We start from the raw sequence: 22,274 nt of genomic DNA, 5'->3' as shown, positions 1-22,274 counted from the left end.
CATGACAATGACTGTTAAATACAAGAAAAATACAAGTAAATCCACCAAGGAATGGATGAAAACAAATACAGTACATTGAGGGTTCTGGAATGGTAAGCCCATCCAGATACTGTTGGGGGGATTGTGCACATAAGACATCCCTCACACGGCTGAAAGAATCCTGCACAGGGGAGTGGGAAAAACAAGCTTGAGGTTGATGTCATACTGCCAGTTCTACCTGTTAGAGCCAAGGGTGGACTTACTGCTTCCTCAGAAGGAAATTGAAATGAATAAATTATTGCAAAGTCAAATTTTCATGTTTCTTTCCCAGTTAAGGTCAAATCTTGACATGTCCACATATTCTGAAAAAGAAAAAAAAAAACATTTCTATGAGTGCATTTACTTTTTCGCATATGTTTATGTAGTTATTTATTTATTTGGTTGTTCAGTATGTGAAAAAGACACATTTTTCATCAATTAAATTATGCACTCATGCTCAAAATCCTTCATCTTCTAGGAAATATCCTGTACACTTCTTGACTATAATTTTAGAAAGAGTTATGTTCAGGTGTGCATTGATGCTGTTCTCAGTTTACTGAATGTGCTGAACTATTGCTAGTCTTTTGGATATCTCCATCCAGTGTAGACTCATCATCCACAAACCTGACATATGCTTTCTCGATTTTACCGTGGCAACCTGGAAGGAAAAAAAATAATACTGTGGTTCATGTAAAAATGACTTAAAATGTGACACTCATCAACTAAACTACCTATTGAGCCTAAATCAACCTTCTCCTGGGTTTCTCAGGTATTTAATTCCCATAAGCTTCAAATGGAAACACTAAGATAATCTTTATGATACCCCAGCATTGTGCTTGTCTCATGAGATGAAGGGTCTGTGTCTTAACTGTTGTTCAACTTTCTTATGTATAACATTTTTGAAAGTATACCCAATTGAGTAGTATCTAATAATTAGCAATTGAAAAATATTGTGTTAATACAAAAGGACCACTACTAGTGTAAAATCAGTATTAATTTTACCCTATGAAAGGAGAAAAGGATCTGAAATAAGATCCTAATCTAGTTATTAGTATTGGTTAAAATAAACTAATTTGTTAATATTTTATAAATAAGTAAGAACTTGGAAAGGAACTGATGTATTATGTAATGGGAATATGAGTGGTACACTATGGACGTGAAGATAAGGGGTTTGCCGCAATTGTTCATGAGTATCTTGTAAGAAAAGTTCAGAGGCTGGGCGTTAAGATTCTGACCGCTACATTTTGCACTAATTGCAACTGATTGATGTCCTTCTTAAGTAGTCCTGTTAGGAGTGCATTACAGTAATCTAGTCAACAAAAAACAAAACTGCACTAAATTTGTTATTGTCTTGTAAAGTTATAAGAGGTCTAACGTTTGCTATATCCCTTAAGTGAAAAAATGCAGAACTAGTAATATGGTTAACTTGCGATTTAAAGTTTAGGTCAGAGTCAATAAAGAACTCTAAAACTTTTACTGCCGTCTTGAATTTTAAACCTAAGGAATCAAGTTTATTTCTAATACCCTCGCATTATCCATGTTTGCCAGTCACTAACTTTCTTAGTTTTAGTCTGTTACTATCATAGAGTTCTTCTTAAAGGTGCTCTTTAAGTTCATGCCAAGCGCTCTTTACTGTGCAGAACGTTGGACTGAGAAGTGAACTTTATGAATGCCAGTACATTGTAACACACATGAACAGGGTAACGGGAATCTGTGGTGGTAATGCAGTCAGAATTGTTTCTCTAATAGCCAGTAAGCATGTAAACATGACTATTTAAGGATAAGCTAAGAGAGTTTACAATTAATACACTGAAGAAATTGCTGCTGGGAATTGGACTATGTAGCCATCTGTGTATGATAAATTAAAACCTAGTAATTTCAAGCAATAGTGGCCATTATACAAGTCTTGGCTGTATAGTAAAATCAGTTTAATGGTATCTTGATAAAAGATGTATCAATGTCTATCAAAACAGGAAAAGTTTTGGATAAGCCCAAACTTTTGATCGTTACAGTTTATTGTTTTTAATTACCAATAGAGGAGTCAGTGTTGGAGATGGGGGAACCATACATTGAGGAGTCAATGGTTTTGTGCGCCAACTACACAGCCCTGCCCAATACTACCAGCTCCCCAGGAATCACAAATGTAACTGTAGTGTATACATTTATGGATGCAAAGTGTCAAAAATTCTTTTTGGTGTGTGAAGTGAGACCCAGGATTTAATCTGCTTTCAGGCAGGACAAGAATAGGGCAGTAAACTGCCTAACAAAAGACTGTGCAGACAATGTCCCTCTGTGTGTCAGCACAGTAGAACCATTCATACAAAAGGATAGTTCTATAATAAAAGAACAGTGGGGGCATTACTTATTGAAACAGACATTTCTCGGTATAACAGGTGGTAGCAGGAGGTCATGCTGTGTTATGCTTGGCTTTCTGTTACCCATTGTAATATGCAGGTGATTGGGACTTTTTAAAACAGAATGGGATTCTGGAATTGAAGAGATTGCTAGGTTCACTTGAATGGGTAAAGTTCAGGGAATAACACTCCATAGGTTCAAGGGCTGAGGTCCAACACCGTAAGTTATTTGCAGGATTGTGCCCAGGAGTGTTTGACAGATAGGGTTACAAAAGGCCTTATAGCCACCACATACTGTAGGTGAACTTAAATTCACGAGGTAAGAGCTTAAAGGAGACAGTTCAGTAAAGTAGAGGAGGAAAGTAAACATGGAAGTAGTTAAAAAGGTGGGAGGTGAAGAAACAGTATTTTTTTGGTATTTTTGGTGGGAACGTGCATAAGGCCACTTCACTCTTAAATGGGCACAGATCTTATTTAGGTAGGTGGAAGTTGCTTGGCTGTGTTTATTTTATACTTTGCTTTGCTCCATGTGTTTGTCCCTTACTTGTATAAATGCACATTATTTGTTTTACTTGTATGTGACGTCTATTTTGGTTTTCAAGAAGCTAAAAGGAAGGCAGTGCTTGTGCTCACTGATTTTCTACATACCATTCTCTAACCCACATAAGTTGTTTCAGGATCACCTGGGGTCAGTGCCTGTCTTGGCAGTGTCAGGCACAAAGCAGAATTCTTGGATGAGGCAACATCTCTTTGCGCCCAGTCATGCAAACATTCACAATGGGCCTCTTTAGAATCACCAGTTAACCTAACCTGTATGTATTTGGAAAAGTGAGAATAAAAGCAGAGTATTTGGAGGAAAACCTAATCAGGCAGATGGAGGACATGTGAAAACACACATCAAGGACATAATTCAAACCCAGGACACAATTGGTGAAGCACCAACCACTGTACCACTATGCCAGTCTTTCCTATTAATTTTAAATCTATCCATCTATCCTTTTCAAACCCACTTATCCTGTGTAGAGTTGCAGGGAGAGTTGGGCCTATCTCAGGATGCTTCAGGTGCAAGGCAAGGACAATCCCTGGACAGGGCACCATTCCATTGCAGGATGAGCACATTCACATGCAAACACACACACAAATTAGGGCCAATTCAGCAATGCTGATTCACATGTCTTTTCGCTATAGGAGGAAGCCATAGCTCTGGGAGGAAACTTGCATGGACTTGGGGTGAACATGAAAATTCCACACAGGGGCACCCAGGATGTGAACTTGTTTCTGCCTCCCTGCCACTGAATTGTTTTTAAACTAAAACATAAATGTGCCTAAACATGTTTAGTCATCGTTTCTAATATTGTTCAAAAATTGATCTTAAAAGACTTTTGACTGCCCTGTTGAAAATATCCATACTTGAACTTTATCAGAAAGGCCTTTTTTTATTAGATTCTGAGCTGCAAGTTGATTAAGTAGAGGATGGTTATGAGATACAGAATTAGATTCCCATTTCTGTCTTCAAACACAAATTAGGCCAGCAATCTTAAAATAAGATTCAATCAGATGATGAAACTTTCCATATATAAAATAAGGAGGAGTCAGATTACATTTTTTTGTTTTAGCTTTTAGCAAGAGACAAGATGAGGCAAGATAAAGGGTTTGAGGTTGCAAGTGATTTCACCTGGCTATGAGTTTACACAGATGTTAAGTTTTAACTCATCCAGTTTCTCCACAGCCTCACATCTCCTAACTAATGACTGAATAGGAGTGTGGACTATTTTTCTGACTCAAGTTTATAGCTATGTGTCTAAAAGACCAATTTTATAAGATGCAAATTAGTTACACGCTACTGTAATATTTGAGTAAGCCGGACTGATATTGTTTGGAAAGCTTTGTTATTTATCCCTGGAAAGCCATCAGACTAATAGTTACTTTTTATCTGTAACTTCATAGGTTAAGCACTGTTTAACTAGTATGTGCTTTATATTAAAACCTTAGTGGCTAAGTAGCTAACTTAGTGTGTCTTATTTAAGTAACAAGTAAGCCCTAGCTAGCGAATCGGAAATCCAAGAATGGCAATCAGTTTCTGTTCCGTCCGATATTTGGATGGATGACATATCATGGAGGGTGGGTGCGTCTGGGGAAATGTCATTTAATTAAATAAGCATATCTGTACTAAAGCGGTTTCATTTTGTGGAGACGTGATTCTGTTGCCTTTGCTGATACCGACTGCTGGCAGAGTGGAGAACAGCAAGTTTAGTTTACAGGTTGTGGTGTTCGTGTGCCAGCCACTGAGTCGGGGAAGTCGCTGGGTTTGAGTCTGTGACCATTATGTGATCTATATTACTGGCATAGTGGATTAGAGCAAGTGTAGTGAACAGGTTGTGTTGTTTGGGTGCCACCTACTGACTCTGGGAAGCCGCTGCGTTCGACTCTGGGGCGTGCGCCTCGGTGGGAAGTCGCTGCGTGATGAAATATCATGGAGGGTATATGCGGTGGTGTGGGCGGCCGCGTCCGGGCGGCTGTACAACCTGGCGTGCACGCTTTACCTCAGGTTTAGTTCACAGGTCGTAGGCATGGTAAAGTTTCCATTTAATTGAATAACCCTATTTGAACTAAAGCGGTTTCTTTGTGTGGGCGCCTTCGTTCATTAAGTCTAGTTTACAGGTGGTGTTGTTTGGGCGCTTACAGGATGTGTTGTTTGGGCGCCATCCACTGACTCTGGGAATCCGCCGCGTTTTGGGAAGCCGCGGCGTTTGACTCCACAGGTTGTGTTGTTTGGGCGCCATCTACTGACTCTGGGAATCCGCTGTGTTTTGGGAAGCCGCTGCGTTTGACCCTACAGGTTGTGTTGTTTGGGCGCCATCTACTGAATCTGGAAAGCCGCCGCGTTTTGGGAAGCCGCAGCGTTTGACTCTGGGGCGGGCGCCACGGCGCAGTACGCATGCGCCTTGGTGGTAGTACGCATGCGCCTCGGTGCATCCGACGTGCATAAATTAACTGATTTAGTAAGATTATTATTCATATGCAACCTCAGAGGCTAAGAGCCACTCCTTAGTGTGTTTAAGAGTAAAATCTCAGAGGCTAGGGAGCTTAACTTAATGTGTATTATTTTTAATTGAAAGCCTAACTTTTCAAAATTATTCCCCACATAGGAATATTCGGACTGTCCTAGTGTGTGTCCATAGCTAAAGGGGCTACACATTTTCAGCATTAGTTACAATAAGTGCAGGGAGATAATTAGCACAATAATTGACAATGTATTATTAGCAAACTCTTAATTATATACAAAAATAAAATAGGATACAATTATAAAATGGGAAAAGAAGTTACTATAAATATTTAAACATGCATTCCTGAAGACAGAAATGCTAATCTTCCTTTTGCATTTGAAACTTAGTCTTATATGCCATGAAAAACTAAAGTAGGTCCAAGGTCAAAGCTCATCTAATGGAGCAATGCATGGCCGTAAAATCTTCAGAAGAGTTGACACCAGTTCCATTTGCTACCAAGAAATACATGCATCGACTGACACTACAAAACACCATTAAACACCTGATAAAGTATAACTGGGATCTGCTTCATCAGTATGCATAAAGATTTTGCAGAGTTATAATAACAGAAACATAATTTTCTGAAGATAACCCAACATGTTCACCCTAATATTAGCGTTAATTTAAGCCCAAACATGCCTGTGAAGATAATACACATGCCATACACATGTTCAGACGGATATCAGCACACATATACTGTACCAGGAAAAGCTGAATGTTTTGGACACTAATGAACTTGTCAAAATATATCAATTTGACAGAGATATTGATAACATTATAAACTTCTGTGTGCTGTCGTCTACAATGAAGATGTTGGTAACATTAAACTTTTTGACAAAACGGAAAAGGAAGCTTTCTAACCGTGGTGATTTGGATGAGTCACAACCAGGCATTTCTCGAATTGTGCATCAAACTTTGAATGCTGTTTAAACATATGAAGTAATACAAATTATCCATCCATCCATCCATTTTCCAACCCGCTGAATCCAAACAGGGTCACGGGGGTCTGCTGGAGCCAATCCCAGCCAACACAGGGCACAAGGCAGGGAACCAATCCCAGGCAGGGTGCCAACCCACCGCAGAATACAAATTATACACTACTCAAAAAAAATTAATCATCACAGTCTGACACCAAGTCAATTAAGCTTCAGGGATCTCAAATCAGTTCAGTTAGGAAGCATAAGAGACTGTGAATCAACTACACCTACTTTAGTGGAAATGAAAGTGACAAACCGGTACACTGGAGAGTCAACAGCAAGACATCCCCCAAAAAGCGAATGGTTTTACAGGTGGTGGCCACAGACGATTGATGTCTCCTTATCCTTCCTTACTGATTCTTCTCTGGTTTTGCATTTTGCTAGTGTCCTCATCACTGCTGATAGCATGATGCGGTACCTGAAGCCCATTCAGGTTGCATAAATAGTCCAGCTCCTCCAGGACGGCACGTCCATATGTTCCATCACAAGATGATTTGCTGTGTCTCCCAGCACAGTCTCGGAAGCATGGAGAAGTTAATAGGAGATGGGCCATCACCGTGCAGCTTGATTGGCATTCTCCAGGGAATACCACAGTTGTCGGCTCAGTTATTGGTGCCCCGTTCTCTTCATAGATGACGGCAGATTCACACTTAAGCATATACAGTATGTGAACCTGCTCTCATATTTGAGGAGAGCAGGGTGCTAATGTCAGAGCTACCAGTTGTGGTATTCTCAGCACACAAATATCATTGCGTCAAGTGAGGATTAGCACACATATGTGAATCACAGGCAGTTTCACATTATAAACACTTAGATGGTCATGGATGCAAGCTGCCGGAATATTATCCTGAAGATAAGCAGGACCGGATGGGAGATTGATATTGAAAAGTCACACAGGTACACTGAACACTGTATTCCTCTAACCCCTGGAACATTCACTTTACATCTTACAAACCCAGGAAGGTTCACGAAGGCAGGTGGAGACTCCCAGGGCATTGGATCAATAGAGCCTTACAGAAGCTAAGGGGGGATCATACAGGTAGGTGATCAAACAGAATAGCCATGGCTAATTTCAGTATACTTTACAAAGTGTTTCCCATGTGCCATAACAACGGGAAGGTGATTCTTCTAGAAGTACAGTTGTGAATTATTTATTGTTAAGTAAACGTGTCTTTTATTAGGTTTCACTCTCATTTGGTTTGTGTGTCTTGGCCATTCTATCTTGGTGTTTCTTACATTAGTATTCCTGATGTTGCAAAGTGGCAACAAGTACATGCAGCTTAGGGCAATATCCTACCTTAATATTTTTTCCTTCTATTTCTTTCTCTTTGATGATTATTATTATTATTATTATTATTATTATTATTACTGTCTTTATGGTGAAGCATCAGCATTAGATCAAAACATTTCAAAACGTCATTAGTGTTTATGGCAGTCCTTGCTACAAATTAAATGCTGTCATCATTCATACTTAGACATGGGCGCATACTCAACACTGGGACTGGAACTAGATTCTTTGTAAACACATTTATGTCCTACTCTGAGGCAGGATAAATTCTTTTCCTAATGTGATGTATAGTGCAATTCCTAAGACTGTTTCTGAGACGCATCATAAATCCCAGCCCAGGTGCGCTGTGTTGATGCAATAGTGTGTCCAAAGACATTGACCACCAAGGAAAAAGTGACATTTGATAGTAATGATCATGAAGACAACTTGGCATCAAATGAATAACCACCTTTTCAGGAGGGTTTGCATCCATTTGAAGATAAATACCTAAAATATTTTGTTTGCATGTACCTACACATATATCTGTTTATTTTTAGAAGTACTATACTGTACATCAGTGCCATTCAGAGGACACTGGGCAAAGTAGTGTTTGGATCCATTTTAAGATAAGTTAATATGGTTTATTTGCATTTATGCACACATACACTTATGTATTTTTATAAGCAGTATAAATGAGTGCCATTCAGAGAGATACTGTGCAAAGGAGAGTGAAGGTTGATGTCGAACAGTGAGGTATTAAAGACATTTCGTGCCATAAACCAGTAGTTGAGCACAGTATGTACATGAGAGGGGTTACAAGATTCTAATATGGTATGGCACATTGTACATTTTATTGTCATTGCTAACACAAACTGTTACATTCCTCACAATAAGATCTGCAAAACAAAGGACACAGAGCCAGTAATGCAATAACTTTGTGAAGGACTTAGCTGCTTAATTATGTGGTGTTTCTTTGCAAATTCCTCCCACTCAGGCGCATTCTACTCCTGTATCTGTTGCAGATTCAACCATCACAATCCTGGCACAAAGGACACATCTAGGAGAAGGAAGCATGTGAACTACAGGCAGGAAACTTCTTGGCAATGCTAGGGCTATAATGTGCCACTTTGTTTTATTCAGGACAGGAACTGTTTTGAAGAGTGGAACATGTAAATCATTTTCCAGTTCTGGTTTAAAAACTTAATTTATATAGTCCATTGTATTTTGAATGGAAAATGTTGAGTCATATTGAAAAACATGCTGAAGTAACATCTTTGAAATTTTATTTTCCCAAAACATTTGGACCTTGTCAATGCTTTGTATTTTTTCAATAGAGAAGTGAATGTTTGAAAGGTGTTTGCCAGTTTCCGGGCATTTATAACTCCTTTTTAAACTAAACTATGACATACGTCTGGCTGTAGTTTTTTGAAAACTTCCGCTGAAAACCGTTATCTAACACTTGAAGTAAGATTCCAATTTAATGCAGTAAACAGGTAGAGTTGAAAAACAGTAAAAAAAAAAAAAAAAAAAAAAAAAAAAAAAAAAATGTTCTAACTTTAGAAGCTTAATACTGCCAGATGTTCTAGGATAAAGAGTTTGTTTAAATTAGAATTACGCTGGCAGAAAATCTCTGATTTATTTCAAGTTGTGTTACATGCTTCAGTTGTAACACTATTTTACCACAAATTACTGAAAAATCTTCCACATCAGTGGGTTCTACAGATTGGTTAATTTAAACTTTGTTACTTTTTTTTTTTACAGACTGTGCATGATGGACGACAGTTTATGAAATACATTGACCCAAAGCTGGGCGTACCATTGCCAGAGAGAGATTATGGAGGAAATTGCCTTATATATGACCCAGGAAACAAAACCGATCCCTATCACAATGTCTGGGTAAGTGATTGAGTTAATTCAACATTTTACTAAGCATTGTTAACAGTTCTTTTCTGGGACAATCTTTATTTAATGTTACCAATACGAATAGGTTCTCTCATGGTGACCCTTATAGCAGATTAATGCCAAGTAGGCCATGATATACAAAATAAGGTCATAGGCCAACCACCACCTCTCAGGGCATGCCACAGATGTCTACTGGTCTACTCCACTTATCAAGTTTAGGGTTGTGGATAGCTGGTGTTTATTCCAGCAGAGCAAAATACAGGGTGGAAACCAGTCCTGAAAAGTGCATATGCACACACGTTTAGCCATGCAGACTAACTGCATATCTTTGGGATGTTGTGGAGAAAAACTTGCAAAGACACAAGGAGAGCTAGCAAATTTCTCCAGGCATTTTCAAATACTCAATTTCTTATTATGTAAACTACATTGGAAGGTAGGTGCTATTGGTTATCCATCCTCTTCATAACTTATTTTCCAATTCATCATTGCAGAAAGTTGTTTTTTATCCTGATAATTATGCTTTATAAATAGTGATCGATTCAATAATCAGTCCTACTACCCGGAGCTTGGATTAAGGAGACTAGTCAGTTTTGGGATATATGGATAACTAGGAGACTTTGGAGTTAAAAGAGGTGTGACTCTATGGTAATGACACCTTTGAGCTACTATTTTTCTTAAAGAAAGTTAAAACTGGAATGTATGGGACATTTTCAGTGTAAACAATATCATTTCATCATTTTTCTGTAATTTGTTTAGTATTCAGCCATACAGTTCCAACCCAGCTCTGTCTCTGTGTAGTCTACATTTTGATCACACCACTTTCCAGAAGTCTAGCAATTGCAGTGCTTCATATGTAAAATATACTCTATGCTGGAAAAAAAATTTTGGATGTAACCATGGATAAGATAGAATCACTGTAACAATATTCATGCTGAACATAATTCTGTGTACATGGACGGCAAGAAAGTACCTTTCGGTGACTGCCAAACTAAAAATAACAATGACATTAGAGATGGGATTTTTTGCACATTTCCCAATCTTGCATAGCTGAAAAAATAAACGTTTACAGTAAGTCTGGAAAAGTTGAATGACTTTGTATCACTAGTTCAGAGATGATTATCCAAAATGTAGTTCAAGGAATAATATTCAGTAGTCAAATTTACCGTTATCCAGTAAAACTTCACTAAGTAAATAATTTGTTTTATCTGTCATGTAAAAAGACCTGCAAATGCATAAGAAGAGTAAACACACACAAGTAATTCAACAGTAGGAATGAATAAAGGCAACGAGAACACAGAATATTAAATAAGGAGGCAAAAAAAAACATGATTTAATAATAATCCATCTTAATAAAAGAACAAATGTCTGTTTGTGTCTGTGTCTATGTTATCTGTGTGTCCGTCCGTTTGCTGTGTCTCAATTATATATGATTTGGCATGGGATTTGTAAAAGTATTGCTAATTTTTATGATGTACCATCATTTGGAATTAAAAATTCAATGCATTTTTTTAATACATGCATTACAAAATACATTCCAATAGATGGAGCACTGAAAATGTTAATTCTGAATACATCCAACAGACACAGAAATCAGTTTAGCCACCTTAATAAAAGGACAAGTGTCTGTGTATGTTTCTATGTATCTGTATGTCATTGTGGTTGCTAGGGTTAGGAAGTAAAACTTAAAAATAGACAAAAGTGTGGAACAAAGGTTAAAAAAAAGAAATTGGATTTGTTGGCTCATTCTGTTGTCCAGCATTACAGTAATCCCTCGCTATATCGCGCTTCGACTTTTGTGGCTTCACTGTATCGCGGATTTTTTATGTAAGCATATCTAAATATATAACGCGAATTTTTTGCTGCTTCGCGGGATTCTGCGGACAATGGGTCTTTTTACTTCTGGTACATGCTTCCTCAGTTGGTTTGCCCAGTTGATTTCATACAAGGGACACTATTGGCGGATGGCTAAGAAGCTACCAAATCAGAGCACGCAGTTAAGTTCCTGTGTGCTGATTGGCTCAGCGACGGAGCACAGAATTCGATTCCGCTGCGTTAACCAGGAAGTCTCGTCTCACTCATTCAGCATCAATGTGCACCTGCTACTGCTTCAGGGGTCATGCCTAAGCGCCAACGGAAGATACTAACAATTTCCGAAAAGGTAAAAGTTTTGGATATGTTGAAGGAAGGGAACAGCTACACCGCTGCAGGACGCCTTTACGCATCAATGAGTCCACAATTCTTTTTTATTTAAAAAGGAGGAAAAGAATATAAGATCTATGGCCGCAGTGTCCTTTAACCAGGGCGCAAAACGAGTTGTAAGTGGATGTAATAATGCGGTAGTCCGGATGGAATCTGCTTTAGGGATTTGGATTGAAGACTGCCGGAAGAAAGAACAATGGCGGTGCTACACAGTCGCCTGGAGAGGCTCCTTTAGAAGAGCTATAACGCTCTCCTTTGTTGTGCAGTAAAATTAAAGTCATCGTTATCGGACAAGTCGTAGTGTCATTATTGGTGAGTAACATAATTAATTTTCTACGTACAGTACTTACTACATGTACATAGTTTAGTATCACTGTACACACATTTTACTGTATACAATTTTTCTTGCATTGTACATATTTATTGCTGGTGGCCTGTCTGTCGTAATGGCTGTAACATATGTGATATTGGAGACGCTCAATATCTTTAAAATACTATTTAGGTTTTACTGTATATAAACAGTGTGTTTACATACATAATTTCAATGAATCTTACCTAATATCTAAGAGAATACAAAGGGTTTATGCTGTATAATTGTGCTGGAAATGTTTATAAGAGTGTGGGAGAGTTTATAAGGGCTTAAAATATATAAAAATAACCATATAAACATATGGTTTTTACTTTGCGGATTTTCACCTTTAACGGGGGGTTCTGGAACACATCCCCCACGATCGAGGAGGGATTACTGTATGCACAGTCAGCAGCAGCATAGTAGTGACTTTCATGCACCATCTTGGACCCCATAACTGAGGTTTATGTCTGTAATGCTAATGACTGATAATTCCACATTATTGGCAGCGGATGAGTGAAAATAATGATAAATCATCACACATGTTGGGACACCAAAGCCCTGACACGACGAGGTTAGATTCACTAAACAGGAAAATGGGGTAGCAGCCACTGGTGCATTTTCCCAGCAAAACACTTTGATTATAAGAGTGGTCAGTTCGATGAGCAACGCTGGGAGGTATAACAAAAATGGATGACTCTATCTGAAAAGATCAAGGCTGCCGTGAGTGAAGGGGATCGGGGAACTATTATTTTATCAGGTTGAATGAACAACTCATGTATCAAATAGGAAATATGAGGTCTGCATTGGCTATTTAGATTTCAGTTAGTCTTAGACTTACAGCAAAAACAATATTAATGATACATTTTATTTATAATGTGCTTTTCTTAACCCAAAGTGCTACAAAGCATAACAAAGAGAATAAAAAGTATACACTAGTGGTAAATGACAAAATAAAAAAGTGAAAATCAATTTATAGCATACAGTAAAATATATATAATTAAATGTATAAGATGATGCAAGTAAAAGAAAAGTGAACCAAAAAGTTGTTTAAGTCCTTAAAATATACAGTATATAGAGTTAATGTGTTTTCAGTAGTTTCGTAAAGCAGTCAGGAGTCAGAACATTTCATACCTCTTGGCAGGGTATTGAATAGGCGTGGAGAACAAGAAAAAGCTCCCTCCTTCGTGGATTAAAGTTAGGAATATGGCTGCTGCAGGGTGAAAGAGGCAGCAGAACAAAGAGAGCACAAGGGAATGAAGAGTTTGACAAGGTCAGAGATGAGGGGGCTGTGCCATGGACTGCTTTGTATCTAAGAGCTTTAAATGTAATGTGTTTGTGAACAGGGAGCCAATGTAAATGTGAGACTAGAGGAGTTATGCAAAAGTTCAGTGATGTATGAGTACGAACCCAAGCAGCACAGTTTTGGAACATACTGGAGCTTCTGAAGAAAATTTGCTAGTGGAATGAAAAACAGACATTGATGGACAGTGATCTAAATGAGAGTTGATAAAGGCATGAATAAGCCTTTCAGCATCAGTTTCCAACAGAAATGAATGAAGTCTTGAAATATTATATAGATGAACAAAGGAAATTTTGGTAATGTTTTTAAGATACGCCTCAAATGTGAGCTGATTGTCAAAAATAACTTCCAAGATTACAGGCAGTAAAGGTAGGTAATGCTTGAATATTATTAACAGATAGATTAAAATGATTATCTATTAAAATGTCATTTTTGAACTGATAAGTTGAAGGAAACTTTGTTGCACCCATTACTTCACTTCTTAGAGACTGTTGGTAAGGAGGGTAGAGGTGGAAATGCATGTAATTTTTATACTAATATAGATTTGAGCGTTGTCTGCATAAGAATTATAACCCAAACCATATTTCCTCATGATTTACCCTAAGGGTTATCATATAGATGCTGAACAGAACTGAACCTTGTGGGACATAATGTTGTACTGGGGCAGAGTGAGATTTAATAATTCCCATGAAGACAACTGAGGTAATAACTAACAGGCATTGAACTTTGTCTGCCGTATGTGGTGGCTTGTCCACTTTCCCACTAAAGTACAACAGAAAGAATTCCTAAATCTTTTTTTTTTTTTTTCCATCGTTCTCTGTCTGTATCTTCACCTTCATCTCACCGTCTTGCTACATCTCATCTTCAGACTTCAGGCCCATTGTGTCTATGGGCTCAGGAAAGCATTAACCATGGCCAGAAGTAATTCTAGGATGATGGCAACCCTAATTTTGTAACAGCGACATCAGGCAAAAGTTTTTTGTAGGTGTTGTCTCCATCTGCTTAAGGATGTCATATCTGTGGGGCAGCACTTTCACTGCCTTACAGTTTAATCAGGGACCAGTGCCTCTGCTCTTTTAGCCTGGAAACCTGTGTTGCCCTCTAGTGTACTGTTGGAGCCTCAGCTGCATCATACTCTGTAGCTCCTGGGTCCTTCTGCAGCATCTCATACAAGTATTGGGCAGTGTCTTTCTTTCTGTGCTGTCGTCATGTGTTTCCTATAAATATATATATATATATATATATATATATATATATAACAGTATGATCTGAACACACCAGAATGACTAAAAAGGAAGAACATTTAAAAATAAAGAAAAGTAAGGCATTATGTAGGTGTATTACTGTTGGTATAAAGCGTTTCTTGACACATTTCTGCTGAATAATTCATTGACTAAAAGTCGTCAGTGTTAGCATATCAGAGTTTGGATGTGCAGTATTGTTTATAATGGCACTCAGTTTTGTTTTCATTCTCTCTTTTGCTACTACCTCCAGGGGGTCCAGAGGGTGTCCCATAACTGAGCTTGGCCTTTTAATTAGCTTGTTGATTTGGTGGGCCTCTCTTAAAGTGATGTTATCAGCCCAGCACACCATAGCATAGAAAACTGAACTGGCCATCACAGAGTTGTACTGTAAAAGATGTGAAGGATGTCCCTGCATGTTTTTGAGATGTATTAGTTATACAAGAGTTTGCAGAGAAAATATGCATGGACATGACAAAAATGTTAAAGTCCACAAACAGCTTGCATCATTGAAGCTAAAATCTGCACCATTGTGCTTCCCAGTTCCAGTCTCTGCTTTTATATTCTCTAGGAATAGAAGTTTAGTGACAAGTCACATTTCTTGAGGTGCTCAGGTGATCCTAACAGAAGTCATTTGATTTTATCTTCTTTGAACTTGATGGCATTTAGACATGCGGACACAGAGATCATTGGGGCATGTTGTTCAGACATAGTGTGACATGCCACCAAATGGTTTCTTTGCTTCCAGCACCCCCCTTCCAAAGTTTGTCAGCCATAGTGGGTATTAAAACGTGAATAGTCTGCCACCATCAGCCAAACCAGTAAAACCACATCGAGAATACAGTTCATTGAATATGAATGGTGAATTAACTTGCAAATGCTGGAACACTTAGCATGTTTATTCAAATTTTAAATATTTTCGTGTACTTATTTTTATGATGGACTTATCAGTGACAGTGTAACACTTTGAGCTACATTATTTGTATGAAAATGTGCTGTATAAATAAATGTTGTTGTTGTAACACTTTAGTCACAAGAGCACAATCACTGAAATGTTTAAGTCATTCAACACACATTGCAGATTTTAGGTTGGAGATGGTGACATAATAATACTGGTATTTTAATAAAAGAGTATACTCTATTTGACCACCAGCAGGCGCACCAGAGCCACAAACTCTTACTTACCAAAACATGCAGTCCGGGTTTAAGTCCTTTATTTAAGATATACCTTCTTGCAAGTCTCCTTTTAAAGATCAACTCTCCTTCCAGAAATGACCAATGATTATTGTTTTCCTTTCTGGCAAAGTGGAAGGCTTTCTTTTAACACCTGACACTGGAATACTTCTGGTGCTCAGTCAGTGACCTCAGGAAAGTAGGATCACATTGGTTCTTAGGCAGTCAATATCCGATCGTACCCTGGTAGCCCCCACAGAACCCGACACGGCAGCCCCATGGGACCACAACTCCCTTGCTGCCCTATGGACATCCATACTTTTTCTTGTCAGATGGGATGTTGCCACCGAGTGCATGGTGGGGTGCTCTGCTCAGAGTAGACAGTCACCTACTGTCCTGTCCTTCCGGCCTTCCAGGCTCAACCAGGATGCCCCTCTGAGGCTGCTGGGACACCAGCCCCAGTATAATTGCTGCTGTAGCAGCATGCTGGCATGGAACGGGAATATCCCAGCTCCCTCACTGACCTTCCATTATATTGGTCTCCTGGTCAGACGAGGGAGAAGGGTCCATCCAGACTGGAATGCCGTTTCAACCCTCGCACCTCTTGCATATATATTTTGAGATTTGTTTTTGAAACTTTCTTCTTTTAACCATATTTATTCATATACATAAGCAGTGATTTTGATGGATGTGCTTGTGTGACATTTTTTTTAATTGAAATCACTTTCTTCAACTTTTACTATTTAATATTTTTGATATCACCATGTTTTAGTAACTTTTGTTTTTGTTACAAAGTGTATATTTTTGTAACATCTTGTCAGTGTCTCTCTCACTCACGCTGGTTTACCCTCTGCATGACTACTACATGCCCCATGGTTTAACCTTTGAAAAGTACGTGGTGGGTATATGACATCACAGAAGAACAATGTACTGCAGGTCATAAATTTCCAGTTATACCATGTTATTTAAGTTGTGTATGTTGATTGCCAGGCAGTACAGTGGTGTGGTTGTTAGTACAGAGTTATTCATCAAAGTAATTCAAATCATTTTGATTAGTTCATCTTAAGGCTGCATAATTAATCATATGTTAATCACAATTTTGGTTATGGCTAGGTATACACCAATCTTGCAGAATGTAATTTACTCTATCACACTTAGTTATACCCATTTTGTCAGAGACTCAGCTTTCCCAATTACAAATTACTATAAACAAAAAATTAGTGTTGTAACCCATCACAGATGCAGTCACTAAACACAAGTGCATTGGCAAATCCGAGGGACTCTGAGGCATCATATGACTATACAGGTGACCTGGCTGAACACATTCTTAGGGGCTTGATCCATAAAAACATATAAGAAGTTTGAATTTCTTTCTTTTCTGTTTGGTGGAGCCTCCAGAAAAATTAAGAAGTGTACAGTATGTAATAGCGAACCTAAATCACCTGACCCTTTTTTCTATGATTTAGTACCAAGTTGAAGAGAATTGCCTGTAACATGACACTATTTTACTTTCAATAGTGATTATGTTGATCAAAAATCATGCTGTACAATCTATGTAAGCCTGACACTCAAGAATCTATGCAACCTTCAATTTAACCACATAGCATATTACATGAAAGCTAAGTAAGCAGTGTGCATTAATCACATTACTATTTACAGTGTATTTTTTATTAGCCCATTTAGGTCAAGCATGTTTTACATACTGGCACAGTTTTAAGACTTTTATATTTTATATTTTCTTATTTGGCTGATGGCTTTATCCAGTGTGACTTATAACATTTCAGATATGGTTGGTTACATTTCTTCTGTTTTTAGTTGAAGTACAGGCAGGTGAAGTGACTTGCTTAGGGTTACACAGTGTCAGAAACAGGATTTGAACCCACAATGTCAGGGTTTGAAGTCTACTACACCACGCTGCCTATAAGTGTGTCGAGCCATATAAATGTAGGGAAAGCAATTAAGTTGTTCAGTATTGACACTTTAATTTAGATCTGTGTGTTTGAGGGGAGTTGGGGGTAATGAGTGGGCATGGCAGTAGACAGGTGTCCTGTCTAATTTGTATCTCGTAATGTCAGGAAACAATCTAACCCTCTTGTGACCCCATATTGTGTTTTAGCTGTCTTGAAAATGTTATATTACTAAGGAATTGTTTTGCAATAATGACATAAAAAAGCATAAAATGAAAAAATACAATATTTAGTAAACAAGGGCACACAAAACAATTTGAGTTAATTTATTAACTTTTGTCTTGATGCGCATAAATTCATCCTGGATTCTTTACTCTTTCCTGCTAAAGCAGTACTTGTGCTATGTGCTCATTGCACGTGTTGACTGTTTGTGATAAATTGTCATTATCGTTTTGCCTCTGGCACTTTGTTGTTTGAAATAAACTGCAGCTTTACCCAAAACATTCCTGGTATCTATGAACTCAACATTGTATCAGAGTATCCAGTAGTACCAACAAAGTCAAATATTTAAATTATCCTAACTGATTCTGATAAACAACAGTGTTAACAGAAGTGTTGATCTTTTTTTGGTTTAATGAGGTATGTAAAGTTAGGTGTGGAAACTTACAGTCATGGAGGAAATAGGCAGACGATTTTAATTGCAGCTTTCCCTAACAATAGTAGCTATGCTACACAAATACAGTAAGTGCTTAATGCATAGCAGTTTCAGATTCTGTATCTGTGGTAAGTCACGCTATGGTGACGGTGTTTACCTGTGCAAGTGTGTACAACTATTGTAAAAGAAAGCACAAACACTACATTTAAGATTTGGGGAATCTGTCCCCGTATATTGTAGAAACCAATGCTTGCAAAAATATGGGTCAGACATGAAAAGTTCAGTACAAACAACTGGTAAAATGATTGGCGGACATTTTATGCTGTGGGGACAGGAGTGGAAAGGGACTGCTGAGAAAGGAGCCACTGAGGTAGATGGGATGTGGTGACGTCATCATTGGGGGGCCAGATGGAAGGAAGGAACCCGGAAGTGGCTTGGTCTGCTGACTAGGGTTTTCGGGTGAATTCAAGGTGGCATTTTCTTGTCTTTTCTGTCAAAACAAAGAGAGAGTGGTTAGTACACTGGCGTCGTCCCCTGACGTGCGATTTTGCGCTGCTCGTCGGGTCTTTAAGCTGCTCCCTAAACGCTCGTGCATGACACTATTTATAGATTATCATTTGGTTTAAGTAGTTATACATGGGTTTTTAAATTGAGCATTGTGACACAGTGCCAATGAGAGTGTTTGGGTAGATAGAAATGGCAAGGCATCTACACAGGGAGTGCAAGTTCGCGGCAGTGAGTGAGGGCGAGCAGTGGGGGGCGGTACTCCACTCGACTTGGCCGGAAAATGGTGAGGCATCCAGGTGTGAGATTCTAGGTTGCAAGTGAAACAAAAAAAAGTTAACAAAGCCATTTAAGCACCCAAGAGGAAGAAAAAGGTAATTGCTTAAGGATAGTAATCAGAGTTGAAGAGTCTGTGGCTGAAGGAGGGGCATCTGTTGGGATTGGAGGAAGGGATCCCGGAATCCTATAATAACAGGAAGATGAAATTGTTTGTAGCGTTGGAGTTTGTGTCTAGTGGAATATGCACCATGGTTCTCCTGAGCACCCTGAATGACAATAGGAGGGGATGCGGTTACTCTTGTTTATCCCCTTGTGCACAGTTTCCCAACCACTGGGCCATATCCCTCCTTTGGGTCGCAAGTTGGTGTTGTTTATAATATGGTATTGTGTCACAAAATGGATTGCATTGTGTCGACACAAGCTGATGCTCCAATGATCGCCCTCGATTCCCCAACTCACTGTGATGTTTAATTTGAGTTGTATTTCTTATAAGAAGTCCTTTGTTACCTTGAACAGCCTGGGAAGCTTGTATTTTTTCTTGATTTCAGAAATTCAGAGAAGCCTGAAGAAGGGTGAAGGGAAATAATGGGATTCTTCTTTTTTGTCAGTTTTTGAAACTTTCTTCTTTTAGTCTTATTTATTCATATACATAAGCAATGATTTTGATGGATGTGCTTGTGTGACATTTTTTTTTTATTGAAATCACTTTCTTCAACTTTTACTATTTGATATTTTTGATATCACCATGTTTTAGTAACTTTTGTTTTTGTAACAAACTGTATATTTTTGTAACATCTTGTCAGTGTCTCTCTCACTCACGCTGGTTTATCCTCTGCATGACTACTACATGCTCCATGGTTTAACATTTGAAAAGTACATGGTGGGTATAGGACATCACAGAAGAACAATGTACTGTAGGTCATAAATTTCCAGTCATGCCATGTTATTTAAGTTGTGTATTTTGATTGCCATGTAGCACAGTGGTGTGGTTGTTAGTACAGAGTTATTCATCAAAGTAATTCAAATCATTTTGTTTAGTTCATCTTAAGGCTGCATAATTAATCATATGTTAATCACAATTTTGGTTATGGCTAGATATACACCAATCTTGCGGAATGTAATTTATTGTATCACACTTAGTTATACCCATTCTGTCAGAGATTCAGCTTTCCCAATTACAAACTACTATAAACAACAAATGAGTATGGTAACCCATCACAGATGCAGTCACTAAACACAAGTGCATTGGCAAATCCGAGGGACTCTGAGGCATCATATGACTATACAGGTGACCTTGCTGAACACATTCTTAGGGGCTTGATCCATAAAAACATATTAGAAGTTTGAATTTCTTTCTTTTCTGCTTGGTGGAGCCTCCAGAAAAATTAAGAAGTGTACAGTATGTAATAGCGAACCTAAATCACCTGACCCTTTTTTCCATGTTTTAGTACCAAGTTAAAGAGAATTGCCTGTAACATGGCACTATTTTACTTTCAATAGTGATTATGTTGATCAAAAATCATGCTGTACAATCTGTGTAAGCCTGACACTCAAGAATCTATGCAACCTTCAATTTAACCACATAGCATATTACATGAAAGCTAAGTAAGCAGCACCAGGTCCCAGTAACATCAGGCCTGTGACAAGACTTGTTTATTCTAAAATGTGTCCTAATGGGGGGATTTAGTTTTGTCCGTTGCGGGAGATGGACGTCTGAAGTGGAGCTCCATTAGCAGTGGTGTTATTTTTTCTATTATTTCTTATTATCCCCAAAAATTCAGAATCAATGTCTCCCAAGACGGGACAGTTAACTTTGTGAGCTGGAATGTTAAAGGACTGAATCAGGAGACCCGCTTATTAAGCAAGGGTCAGTTCCGGCTGCAAAAAGACTGGCCTGGCCAAATGTTCCATTCCAGCTTTACAAAAAAAAACTAGAGGTGTGGGAATTCTTATCCATAGAGCAGTCTCATTTGTAGTATCAGATGTTGTATCTGATCATGAAGGGAGACACATGATTGTCATGGATAATTTATTTAATATCTGGAAAACCTCCCTCTATGCTGGAAAAAATATTGCTCAGTTTCGAGGACTCGGACAGCATTTCTGCAATACAGTATATAAAACCATTTTATAGTCCCTCCCTTTCAAAGATCCAAGAGAACAGTGGTAAAAGGATCTCTCACTCAACATTTCAGAAAAGGAGTGAAAGGTAGCAATGCAGAGAATCCACTTGAGCTCCATATGCGCAAAGCATACAATTATCCAACTCAAAACTATATATTAAGCACATCTGTCTCGTTTAGAATTGTCCAAAATTTTTCCAGGGCAAGCTCCAACCTGCGAATGCTGCAATCAAGTTCCAGCCTCACTGGGTCACATGTTTTGGGCCTGTACCAAATTAACATAATTCTGGACCAAAATCTTTAAATGCCTTTCAGACCACCTTGGTGTCACAATTCCTCCTAATCCAGTAACAGTTGTGTTTGGTGGGCTCACAGATGAGCTTAAAGTGGAGAAGGACAAACAAACTGTAATTGCCTTTACTACACTATTGGCACGTAGACTTATCTTGCTAAACTGGAAGAATCCTAACTGTCTCCTTTTAAGTCAGTGTGTAACTGATGTTATATATTATTTGAAATTGGAAAAAATCTAATTATCACTTAGAGGATCTGTGCAGAATTTTTTCAAAACCTGGCAGGATCTAATCAATATCATTTTAGAATAAGCTTTTAAAGCATTGAGGAAGCAGATTCTCTCCCCATTTCTTTTTCTTCTCCATTTATCTATATTCACTTATTAATTTATCTATTTACTTATTTTTTACTAGCTTTAAGTTTTATTCTGCTGGCCATGCTCCCTTTCTCAGGGCTGGGGGTTGATTTGTTTTCAATCCTATTCTTGTAAAATTGATCTGTTTATATGGAATGTTGTGTGATTTCAATAAAATCAATAAATTAAAAAAAAAAAAAGTTTCCTAATGAAGCAGGCTATCAAAAGCAAATTCAGATAATCAAAGTCAATCATCAAAGCCTTTTGTTTATCAAATGACAAGTCTCTGATTGAAACCGTGTCCAACAAAGGTTTTCAAAAATGATC

General features: G+C 38.2%; 1 protein-coding gene across 1 annotated transcript in view; it reads left to right on the top strand.

Annotated features, from left to right (window-relative positions):
• The window catches only part of ptdss2 (phosphatidylserine synthase 2), a 259,128-nt gene that overhangs the window by 175,793 nt on the left and 61,061 nt on the right, over positions 1-22,274 (top strand). The window contains exon 5 of the mRNA XM_051923613.1: positions 9,425-9,559. Within this exon, the coding sequence (XP_051779573.1) occupies positions 9,425-9,559 (135 nt within the window). The remainder of the gene's footprint in view (positions 1-9,424; positions 9,560-22,274) is intronic.

The sequence above is a fragment of the Erpetoichthys calabaricus genome, chromosome 2 (assembly GCF_900747795.2).
Source record: "Erpetoichthys calabaricus chromosome 2, fErpCal1.3, whole genome shotgun sequence".
NCBI lineage: Eukaryota > Metazoa > Chordata > Cladistia > Polypteriformes > Polypteridae > Erpetoichthys > Erpetoichthys calabaricus.
This window is presented reverse-complemented; position numbering and strand designations above follow the sequence as displayed.